Source organism: Pipistrellus hanaki, assembly GCF_964339955.1.
Source record: "Pipistrellus hanaki genome assembly, chromosome: 11".
In the NCBI taxonomy this organism is placed as follows: domain Eukaryota; kingdom Metazoa; phylum Chordata; class Mammalia; order Chiroptera; family Vespertilionidae; genus Pipistrellus; species Pipistrellus hanaki.
In genome coordinates this window covers 51,492,861-51,504,488 of record NC_140513.1, presented here as the reverse complement: position 1 = coordinate 51,504,488, position 11,628 = coordinate 51,492,861, and the positions used below count along the sequence as shown (strand labels likewise).

General features: G+C 39.7%; 1 protein-coding gene across 2 annotated transcripts; it reads left to right on the top strand.

Annotated features, from left to right (window-relative positions):
• The first annotated feature begins 774 nt into the window (after window positions 1-774).
• CER1 (cerberus 1, DAN family BMP antagonist) lies at window positions 775-10,478 on the top strand. Of its 2 annotated transcripts, XR_014796260.1 has the most exons (3): window positions 775-1,435; window positions 3,377-3,777; window positions 10,385-10,478. XR_014796260.1 is itself a non-coding variant. In XM_084898258.1 (2 exons), the coding sequence occupies exons 1-2, from the start codon at window positions 926-928 to the stop codon at window positions 3,692-3,694; spliced, it is 828 nt and encodes a 275-aa protein (XP_084754384.1). In that variant the 5' UTR covers window positions 911-925; the 3' UTR covers window positions 3,695-4,456. The 2 variants fall into 2 exon arrangements, 1 of the variants encoding a protein (XP_084754384.1); XM_084898258.1 differs by lacking the exon at window positions 10,385-10,478 and having other exon boundaries at window positions 911-1,435; window positions 3,377-4,456.
• The last annotated feature ends 1,150 nt before the right edge of the window (window positions 10,479-11,628 follow it).

Below are 11,628 nucleotides of genomic sequence, written 5' to 3'. Positions count from 1 at the left end.
AGGTTTCTCATATCCTGGCCTGATTTACAATGTTTTTGAATGATAGTCACCTGGCAAATCTTTATTTATTTATCCTAGTCATAGAAGAAGGAAGACGATGTGGATTCTATAATGTAAAGAACTGACCAGCCAGCTTCATGCCCAAAGTTATCAAACCTGGTTCTTAGAATCCACGTTTACAAGTCTGGCTCTTTGTTTAGAAAAAGAAAAAAAATAAATAAATGGGAGACACTTCTCCATCCCCAGTGAAGACTGATGGGCGTCAGTCTATTACTTAGGATCTTGTTGAGAAATTTGTCAACAATTGAATGAGTTTATCTGACCAGCTGTGAATTTAGCACCTAGGGTTTGATTCTTCAAGTGAGGGGAATAGCTTGGAGATTGTGAGTTTCCCTTTGCTCCGCCATCACACAAAATCAACAATCGCAACCAAGTCTGAGTATGAGGGAGAGTCCTCTCCTCAATAAAGTTAACATCTTCCTATTTCTTCCTTTCCCTTCCCGCAAACACACATCTGGTCTATTTTATCCCAGCACAAAGCAGATGCACTGCAAATGTTAGCTGAGTCTGGTGTTTCTAATAACCGTGGTGGGAAATCCAGGCAGAGAATGTGTTGTTTTCACTAATACTTGCTCTTCCAATCTCAGACGTTAAAGTGTCAGCTAATGACCCCCTGGGTCCTGGCCTTTCCCTGGGGCCTTCTTAAATACACAAAACCCAAGTGAAGGCAGGACACCATTAGCACTACATAATTCAAGCAAACAAATGTGTTTACACTGCCTGGCTACTGACCACCTGCCTTCCCATCCCATGAGGCAGGTATCTATATATGGGATCTCATCTCCTAGTTCACAGTCCCAAGGGAGGGAGCCTTTCCTTTGGGCCTTGCCATCTGTGAATCTGAAAGAAGCTGGGCCCCGACACTATGCATCTCCTCATCCTTCAGCTGCTGGTGCTCCTGCCACTGGGGAAGGCTGCGTGGCCCCAGGATGGCGGCCAGAGTCAGGGTTCTGTTCCCCCTGTGCTCCTGCTAGAGAGAAACCCCAGAGAGCTTCCCCTGGGCAACCACGGGGAGGCTGAGGAGAAGCCAGATCTGTTCGTAGCCCTGCCACACCTGGTAGGTGCCAGCATTTCGGAGGAAGGTCAGTGGCAGAGAGAGAAGATGCTATCCAGGTTTGGCAGGTTCTGGAAGAAGCCTGAGAGAGAACTCCACCCAACGCAGGACCCCGTCAGTGAGCATAGTCCACCTGGCACCCAGGCCCTTCCTCAGCCCAAGGACCGGATGCAGATAAAGAAGTCTCCTCTTCAGGAAGAAGCCAAGAAATTCTGGCACCACTTCATGTTCAGAATGAGTCCGGCTTCTCAGGGGGTCATCTTGCCCATCAAGAGCCATGAGGTGCACCAGGAGACCTGTAGGACCCTGCCTTTCAGCCAGGTATCTGCTCCGGGGAAAGAGGATCAGGGTGCGTAGGAAGGGGGTGGACCATTGGGGCAGATGGGGAGGAGGGAAAGAGGAGTTAATCTTACCTAACTCCTATACTTAGTCCTTGGGCATATATCCTAGGATTTGGCAAGGTATGGTCCTATTCCCTAAATTTCCTTCAAAACCTTCCATTGTTTCTTGGTATTCTGCAGATGCTGCAGGAATGTTCAATTGTCCTGCCAATATTAGGAATCATTCATATTGATGGCATAGAATGTTGTTTTGTGTCGTTTTATTTCTTTATTTTTACAAGGGGGATGGTCTTCCCAGAGAGATAAGACTGCACCTCAGGAAACTGGGAATATAGAGCTATCACCAGAACTCTCTCTAGTTATATCTCTACATTCTATTAGAATGTGGGTGGTCAGGTCAACTCCATCTGTGGATAAGGTGAAATACATTGGCCTCCTCATCGAATACTCTCATGCCCATATGATAGTCTTAATTCCTGTATTTCACATGTAACTACGTCATAGGTCTATAAGATATGCTGAGGTTGTTAGGTGTAAGTTCCCCTAACATTTCCAGTATTACCATAGCAAAAATGATTTAACTTCACTTATTTTCTTATAAGTGAAATCTCAATGTGAAATCACATTTTCTCTCCTTAGCAACACCCATCTCCTCATTGATGTTGTGTCGGTTGATTTGTAATTATCATGATTGATTGGTTCCACACTATAAGACAAAGGGGCTTTCTACTTTCTACTTCCTCCAGTCAGTCCTGACAACCCTCATCCTCCAAATGTTAAATTTAAATTGAGAAATTATATCAGGTCCTTTATGTTTAAAAAGATACTGAACCAAAAGCTATGCAGGGTAAAGTTTTACAGCACAATAACACTGCCTAATTAAGCAGGCAGTACTATAAGGTAATTTGGCGTGCAAAGCAGTTAAGTATTCTGCCTAAAAAGGCCAGGGTATGTAGCAATAGCAAGGAAACTCAAATAATAATGACTGCTTTGTTGGTCATGTGCAATTAGGAAACTGCTCCTAAGAATCCTGTAATCAAATTTCCTGTGAGACTTTTATTTTAAATTCTATTGCTGATTAAATTCAAATTAAGGTGTTTGACTCTTGCATATTTTGAAGACCGCATAAAGTGAGGGGTCTGGGGTTCCGAGGGAGGCAAATGTGATGTCATGCCTGATGATTTGCGAGCATATGTGTTGCAACTTCACAGACTTGAATGTAGTCTATGTGCTGCAGAATGGGATAGAATTAAATTCATGATATACTGATCTGTTCTATGAGCAATTGAACAACATGTACTGAGAAACTATTATGCACAATACTTGGTGAGGAATAGAAAGGTAAGGCACATCACTTACATAAGAAGCCAGCTGCTAGAATATTTTTTACTGGTAACATCCAATTAGACAGAATTTCTTAAAGTTTGGCTTTTTAAAAATAGAGTAACATATTTTCCCATCAACTTAGGGATTTCTTACAGGCTAATTTATTATATTACTCAGTGGAATAAATATTTAGTTGAGGTGGCTTTTTGCATTCTAGATAACATTACTTGGATATTGGCAAACATCCAAAATTAGAAAGTTTTTGAAATTTTAGTCTAGCTCAGTGGTCGGCAAAGTCGTTAGTCAACAGAGCCAAATATCAACAGTACAACGGTTGAAATTTCTTTTGAGAGCCGAAAACCGATTTCTGCGCATGGGCCACGAAGTTTCAATGGCACTGTATGTGCGCACCTGCACGTGGTATTTTGTGGAAGAGCCACACTCAAGGGGCCAAAGAACCCCATGTGGCTCGCGAGCCGCAGTTTGCCGACCGCTGGTCTAGCTTATCCTCAGACTTGACAGTCTATAGTGCCTGCATCATGTGTGCTAATGGAATGACACAAGATGATTTCATAGAGATGTGTTTGCCTTTTAGACCATCACCCATGAAGACTGTGAGGAGGTGGTTGTGCAGAACAACCTTTGCTTCGGGAAGTGCAGGTCTGCTCGTTTTCCTGGAGCTGCACAGCACCCCCATGCCTCCTGCTACCACTGCGCGCCTGCCAGGTTCACCACGATGCACTTGCCGCTGAACTGCTCAGGCCTCGCCCCCGTGGTCAAGGTGGTGATGCTGGTGGAGGAGTGCCAATGCAAGGTGAAGGAGGAGCACCATGAGCACGGACACCTCCTCCAGGCAGGCTCCCAGGCAGACCTCCATGCCCCGGAGCCCTTCATCCCAGGGTTTTCAACTTAAAAAAGCTATCCCACTATTACCTGGAAAAGCAAAACCACCATAGTGAAGTTGCTGGATTATTCAGACTGGATAATATTCAGCAGGTACATAATCTTTTAACGGAAAGATGGTTTAAGAACAGTTTGGAGGAAATGGCATTCATCTAGTTATCAGTGCACAAACGGCATCTAGTTTTGACTCTGCTGCTTACTAGCCATTGAATGTTAAGTTGTGGAAGCTTTCTCCACCCGAAGCTGTTCATCTATAAACAAGGAGCTTGAACTAGATGATTCTAAAGTCCTTTTCACTATTAATGTTTCAATAATGATATAAGTTTTGGTAAAATCCCTCCCTCTGAAAAAGGAAAAGAAATAAATTAGACTGTAAGTCTAGGCTTCTTGAATAGCTTGTGAAAGCACTAGCAAGCGTATATAGACCTAACATTTGCAGAAGGATTCCTCATATATCTAGCTGCCTTTGCATTTCAGGCAGTAGTTTATTTGACTTCTATTGGATGATTCAGGAGTTCCACAGATGTAAGGAGTAACTTGTTTGGTTGCCTCCTAATTTTTGCTACTCCCCATACAAAGTTCTCTGATTTTGAAGAGATGTTACTTTTAGTGCTTTCCACAGAGATGAGGAACAGGCATGGGTAGCCAAATAAGTACCTATTTTATGGGGAAGGAAAAAAAATAGGTAAATCCAGAATTAAAGGTCAATCCAGAGATGCCAATGAATGTAACCAAGAAATTCCAGTAGAAGTAGAATTAAATAAACGGCAAATGAATTAGAATGGAAATAATCTATAGATGAAATCCTTTATCAACATGCATTTTGGATTAGATAGTAAGGGTCCAGTGTTTGGATGACTGTTTTTTACTACTGTATAAAACTTTGTATTAAAAATCTTATTCTCCAAATGCCACAATTGCAAGTTCTGAAAATGTTCAGAATATTTTAGCGTATTAAATTATAGTGGATCAAGCATTCTGGGAGATGTCATGACATTCGATTGCCTTATATCATGTCCTTATTTGTTTTGTCTGTTCCTAATTTGAAGGCACTTTCTGGAGATTATCTAGCTAGAAACAATTTGGAAATGGCTTTCCAGACTAGTGACAATGGCTTTTTCTGACACTTCAAACAGCTTTCTGTGAAGGTCCTTCAACCACTGTCTTCTGTGGTTATATTTGTTCTACTGCATTTGTTTCTTTACATGTACGCAGTATGCAGAACTGGCTTTCTCTAGCCATAGTTCCTTTTCTATAATCATTCTTTAGAAACTCACCTTAGACATTATTTTAATTATTTGCGTGCCTTTGTTTTCCGTAAGCACATAAAAAATGTGTTTCCCAGAGTAATGATTTTCTTTAAAAAAAAAAAAAAAAGAAAAGAAAAAAAAGAAATCAATGCATATTTTAGTTCTATTCCTCTTTGCTCACATTGTCCTGGTGTTCTAAAGAAGTAAATGCATTTATATTTAGTGTATATTCTACAACACATCAATATAAGAGAATATGTGCTACACAGATACACATGTGGCATTTACATCGGAATATATTATACCCTTTGGTAGCCGAAGACAACCCAATTGACCAAGATATGGTCATGCGAATAGAACTGTTAAGCTTTAATGCTATCCCAGCTGGTCAATATATTTTGGTGCCAAAAGCTATTGAGCAGCTGTCTGGTTTGCAGTTGCCTAACCCTGATTGTGTAAACCTATCTCTGCCAATTGGACTATCCTTCTCCTCCTCACACATTTGCAAATCCCTTTTATCTATCCTTGCAAATCGGCTCTCTAGTCCAGGCCCTAAACTGTTACCAGTTTTATTTAAACTCTGGTCTGCGTTTCCCTCACATGTGAATTCAAGATGAGATAGCTGATAGTGTATCAGAGCTTACATTCATAGAGTAACAGCATGAAACTCATGAAATTGCCCATATTCAATCATTTCACATACAAAAAAAGGCAATTTACGAGGGTTCCACATAATTTATGGGAACATAGGAAAACAAGAGGAAACACACCAATATCGACCATCTAATTAAGTGCCAGATATTTGCTGGGTCATAAACATATAAATTATACATTCTTCACAAAACCTATTTGATAGGTGAGGAATATAAGCCTTAAAATTTTTAAGCAACTTGGGAGTATATTTACTACTTGTATTCAAATATTTGTTCATTCATCGTCCATCCATATTTACATTTAACTCTAGGTCTCATGACCATAGGACTCAAGACTAATTTCTTTTTACCTCTTTCCTAGCTCTCATGGTTGAAGGACATTGATATTACCTCTTGAAAGGGAAATCATGCTTAGGTCTGGTCCTCAGACAAGCATTGTCCTGACTTGAGAGGTGGTCATGGCCAGCTCACTCATCAAATTTTGTCTCATTTTTCTCCTGATTAAAATAAGGCTGATAATGATTTCTTCAAAATTGTTGTGATGACCAGTGTAACCCATAGCACATTAGAGAGCTTTAGATCCTGTATAACTACAAGGAATTAATTCATTCTTCTCCATTCAGACGTTTAAACTGATTTTTGTTTTGAGAATTTTTTTAAAAAAGTGTAAGTTATTTATCTTTAATTGTGGGGTTTTTTTTGTTTTGTTTTTGTTTTTTAAGAGAGAAAGGGAAACATCAACTTGTTGTTTCATTTATTTATGCGTTCATTAGCTGATTCTTGTATGTGCCCTGACCAGGGATGGGGCCCACAATCTTGGCATATCAGGATGATGCTCTAACCAACTGATCTACCCGCCAAGACTTGTCCTGAGAAATTTAAAAGACTGAAAAAAAGCAAAGAATAACGTAACACTTAAATTTTTTCACCACCAGAATATTTAATATTTTTTCATCTTGTGCTTTTTATCTATTTTTAAAAGAAATAAAATATTTCACATATAAATCAAGTCCCCTCTAGCCACTATGCTGAGTTCCATCCCCCAAACCCTGACCCTTCAACACCCCACAACCCAACTATTCCTGTTTATAATTCTAATATCCTTTTATATTTCTGCAAAGGTGAATACACCTCCATAAATAATATAGTATGATTTTTGTGTATATGTTCTTCCTTCTGTAGGTATTTATTTGTTCACCAGCTATGTGCAAGATGCAACTATGAATATAGCAAAGAACCTGCTCTGAGTGTGGAAAAACAAGTAATTTGAAAATCAATCAATTCAGTGACCAATTAACTGAAAAGGCCAAATATTGGATAGTTATAAGTGCAATGAGTTTTTAATTACATGTATGATATTCTATATGAATTTTTCTATAATTATTTTTCCAGATAGGATTCAGGCTTGTATTTATGTTTTTAGGGTTTTTTTTTTCTTTTAGATATATTTTTATCTCTATTCTAGAAACTTGGCATTAAGTATTTCCTACAGAGAGTGATTAAATTAGCTTTGATGATTTATTTTTTAAACATTCGTAGTCTCTTTAATCTGTCAATTTAATTCCTAATTAAGAATGTCCTATATCATCTAAATGTTTAGATTATTTATTCTATACAATACACTGTGCTAAGAACTCTGGGATAATCAAAGGTAAAGGGATCTATATTATAGTAGCAGAGGTAATATATGGAAATTATAAATCAATAATGATAGTAATAATACTACGTATCTATATTGAGTCTTTACTCCAAGTTCAAGTGCTTTATATTCCTCATCTCATAGAAATAGACATTTTATACCCCCCCTTTTTTTTTTAATAAGGAGAGTGAGAGTCAGTGAGCCTCGTTTATTTAGTTCCAAAATATTTATGATTGTGTTGAGCCTGGTTACCGTGCTGGATACAATGGATATAAGTAAATAAGTAAATAAGTATATGGTTATCTGAATATGATTTCTGATTTTAAGAAGCTTACAGTACAAGATCAAGTAACAATGAGTTTGTTTCTATAAATCTAGAGTGATGTTTCCCCTACCACACCTCAACACCAACTCAAGTGCCACTTGCACAGTGAAGCCTCCTCAATTCCCAGACAAGGTCAGATTCACTTATTCTACAATTTCATGATGCTATATACCTTCACTTCACAGCACTCATCTCAGTTTATAATTATACCTTTATATGCATCATTATTAGTCAAATTATAACCTCCATAAAAGCAGGAATTATATGGGGTTTCTTTTACTATTGTAATCAATGCGATGTAATCAGTGCACTCCAAAAATATTTTTGTCTGCATAAAAGAAACAATATCAACAGATATAATATGTTGGAAGTACACATGTTTTAGGTACTGTGCAAGAACTTTATGTATATCATTTCATTTAACCCTTATGAAATCCTATGAGGTAGGGGTGACCATATTATTTTATAAAGGAAGATGAAGATCATATAAATGAAATGACCTACCTAAATACTACTGCTGCATAGTAGCAGAAGTTGAATGACTTCAAGGTCCCATATCTTTTGTACTATGCTGCAGAGCCTCAAAATAGCAAAAATTAAATATATAAAAATAAATATCTATATATATAAAAGTTAAGCGACCAGAACTGCAGAACCACCAGAGCAACTGGTTGCTATGACGTGCACTGCAGTGGTGAACCAGCCCGATGGGGCTCTGATTGGCTCCCCCTAATCTTCCACAACCCCCCTTCTCCCCCCTGCCAACCTGGCCCTGATCAGCTCCCATTGGAGCGAACCAGCTGGACCCCACCCACCCATGCAAGAATTTGTGCACCAGGCCTCTAGTATTTATAGATAAACATATATACACATATAATACATATACATGCATGTATAAACACACAGACATAATATAAAATCAGGATTTAACAACTGATTCATCTACTAATCTGTTCTTTCTCTGATTCCCACAGCAGATAATCCAAGGCTGTCTTAAGGCACTTATGCCAGTAAGGATGCTTTCAATTCAAGTACCAGAAAACACAACTCAGAATATATCTATACTAATAAAGGGTAATATGCTAATTAGGTCAGACATCTTCTGGACAAAGCCATGGTGACAGGGGCCAAGGCAGAGGCAGTTAGGGGCAATCAGGCCAGCAAGGGATAGCAGTTAGGGGCAATCAGGCCAACAGGGAGTGAGATTAAGGGGCAGGGGAGCAGTTAGGGGGAGATCAGGCAGGTAGGGGAGCAGTTAGGGGGTGATCAGTCCAGCAGGCAGAAGTGGTTAGGGGTGATCAGGCAGGCAGGCAGAGGCACAACTCAGAAAACACAACTCAGAATATATCTATACTAATAAAGGGTAATATGCTAATTAGGTCAGACATCTTCTGGACAAAGCCATGGTGACAGGGGCCAAGGCAGAGGCAGTTAGGGGCAATCAGGCCAGCAAGGGATAGCAGTTAGGGGCAATCAGGCCAACAGGGAGTGAGATTAAGGCTGGCAGGGGAGCAGTTAGGGGGAGATCAGGCAGGTAGGGGAGCAGTTAGGGGGTGATCAGTCCAGCAGGCAGAAGTGGTTAGGGGTGATCAGGCAGGCAGGCAGAGGCAAGAGCCAGCAGTCCCGGATTGTGAGAGGAATGTCCAAGATTAGAGAGGGTGCAGGCCAGGCTGAGGGATACCCCCACCCCCTCTGTGCACAAATTTTGTGTTTCAGGCCTCTGGTAAAGTTATAAATAGATTTCTCATTTCACTAACAAGAAGTCAGGAAGGCAGCCAGGTCACTGTTGGTCAAGTTGGAAATTTCACCATTCCATCAGTGACTAGTTTCCTTTCATCTTTCTGCTCTGCCATTTTCAGTGTGTTCTCCACCAGCTCCACTCCCCTCAGTCACAGTATGGCTGCTGTGGTCCCAGACATCATGTTTCACCATGCACATATCAATGTCCATAGCAGTGTTTCTTTGAAAGAGCTGAGTAAAGTCAGCTACACTGAGGAAAATTATACAATGGAACAAAATCTTTGCCAGAAAGGAATAAAGAGAACAAGCTATGAAATAGGAAAGCCTTTTTCTGCCACAGCCTTAGCCACATTTCAACTTATGTTATCATTATTTATTTACTTATTTTATTTTTTCTTTCTAGGTTGTAAACTTTTTGATAGCATCCTGTATATTAAACATTTTTATTATCCTTTTGCTTCTAATGTAATGTTTTCTGTTTAATATTTTGATATTATTAAATACATTAATATATTATTTTACATATTATAATATATGTGTATTTGCATATATGCATATTTACATTCTGTATCTATACATTAGAATATAAATATGTATTCATATTTTAATATTTATGTGTTTTATACATGCATAAAATGTATAATTTTGTGTTTTGTAAGGGATAAATACTCAACATATGTAAGCTCATTCAGGGAATTTTGGGAGCGGCTCTTGGAAAGAAAGATAGTGTACATAGTGTAGGGAGTTTTGAATGGCAGCCAACAGTTCTTAAAATGTATTTGGTAGGCAGTGGGGAGTAGCTGAAGGTTTTTGAGCAGATTAGGATGGTATCAGTTCATAACAGTTGCTTCTGAGGGGCTCATGAACCCCTGAAATGTGCACACACGCTGTGTAAAAGGGCATACTTCAGGGGACAAGGTCCTGAATTTCATGAGCTTCTCCAAGATTCCCATGAGTCTAAAAGCCTAGCAGTGGTGTGATACATCAGGATGGAGAGAAAGCAGGGATACCAGAGGAGCTGGAAGAAACCTAGGAAATTATATGCACAACTCACTTCTGACTGGAACTCAGGAAAGTGGGGTTTCTATTTAAGGAACAAAGGATGGATTTTAAATGCTCATGCAGAGGGTCCGCTTCACTTCCTTTCATCTAATGTTCACGTCCTGGAGCCTGCAGTGGTGAACTGGGTGAGTAATGATACCCTGTACAAAGGAATGGGCTTTCCTGTAATACTAGTTTTTCCAAAGCCAACTCCTACTTTTCCACCCACATTTCTGGGAGGGAACTCTCATTTTCATTTTATTGCCTGCCTCCCTCTTAATTCTGTTTTGTTTGCCCTCTTCCCCCCAAAACACACCCACACACACACACACACACACATACACACTCACACACCCACACCCCCCCCACACACACACACCCCAAAAACAAACAACAACAAAAAACCAACAACAAATACCAGTGACCTACCTGTGGGTGGGGACTTGGGTTAATACTAGTATTTCTCCAAGAAATTATCACAACTTCCTCTTATCTACCAGCTAAGGGAAACACACCCATTTCTGTCCAATAGCCAAAGAACACGAATTTCCAGTCAGCACTTTGTCAGTTATAATTCTGTTACTAAAAGGAAACCTGCATCCTGCCTAAACCTTGGGCAAGACATAGGTGAAAACATAAATGGATAAACAGATTTCACATCTTACATCAGCTCAACAAAGACACTAAAAAAGATGCCCCTTTCATGGGATTTTGCAGTCTCTTTGAACATCAGAAAAAGAAGTGTCTTTTCCGGACTGTGAGAACTCGGTGTGCACCTGTCATTGAAACGCTCCCAAAAGTGCAGCTATCATAGAAAGAGACCATGCCCCCATCCTCCTGCTTACATGTAAAGGAGATTGTGAGTCCAGGCAGAGCTCAATAATAGCAAAGAAGGTGGAATTTCCTTTGCGTCTACTGTCCCTCTTTCTGCTTATAATCTTCCCCTGTGCTCCCTTCCCTTCTCTCACTGTCATTTCAGGATATTCAGTGATCTACAATTGCCCATGGCTTCTAATTCCTGTCCACTTACCTATCTGGCCTATCGATATGTTAAATGTACCCAATTAACATATATTTAGAACTTATTGAATGCCAGGCAATGTGCTGACCCATTGAGCTACCAAGATGGCTATGACAGGTTCCTGCCCTTGAGGAGACATAATTTACCTGGCTGGAGAGTTTCATTCTACAGACGATTGCTTCTTAACCTAGAATTACCTCTGAGCCTTTAAAATATAGAAATTCTGTTTCGATGGGTGGAGGAAGGGATAGGGAGTAGTAGGCAACAGTTAATAT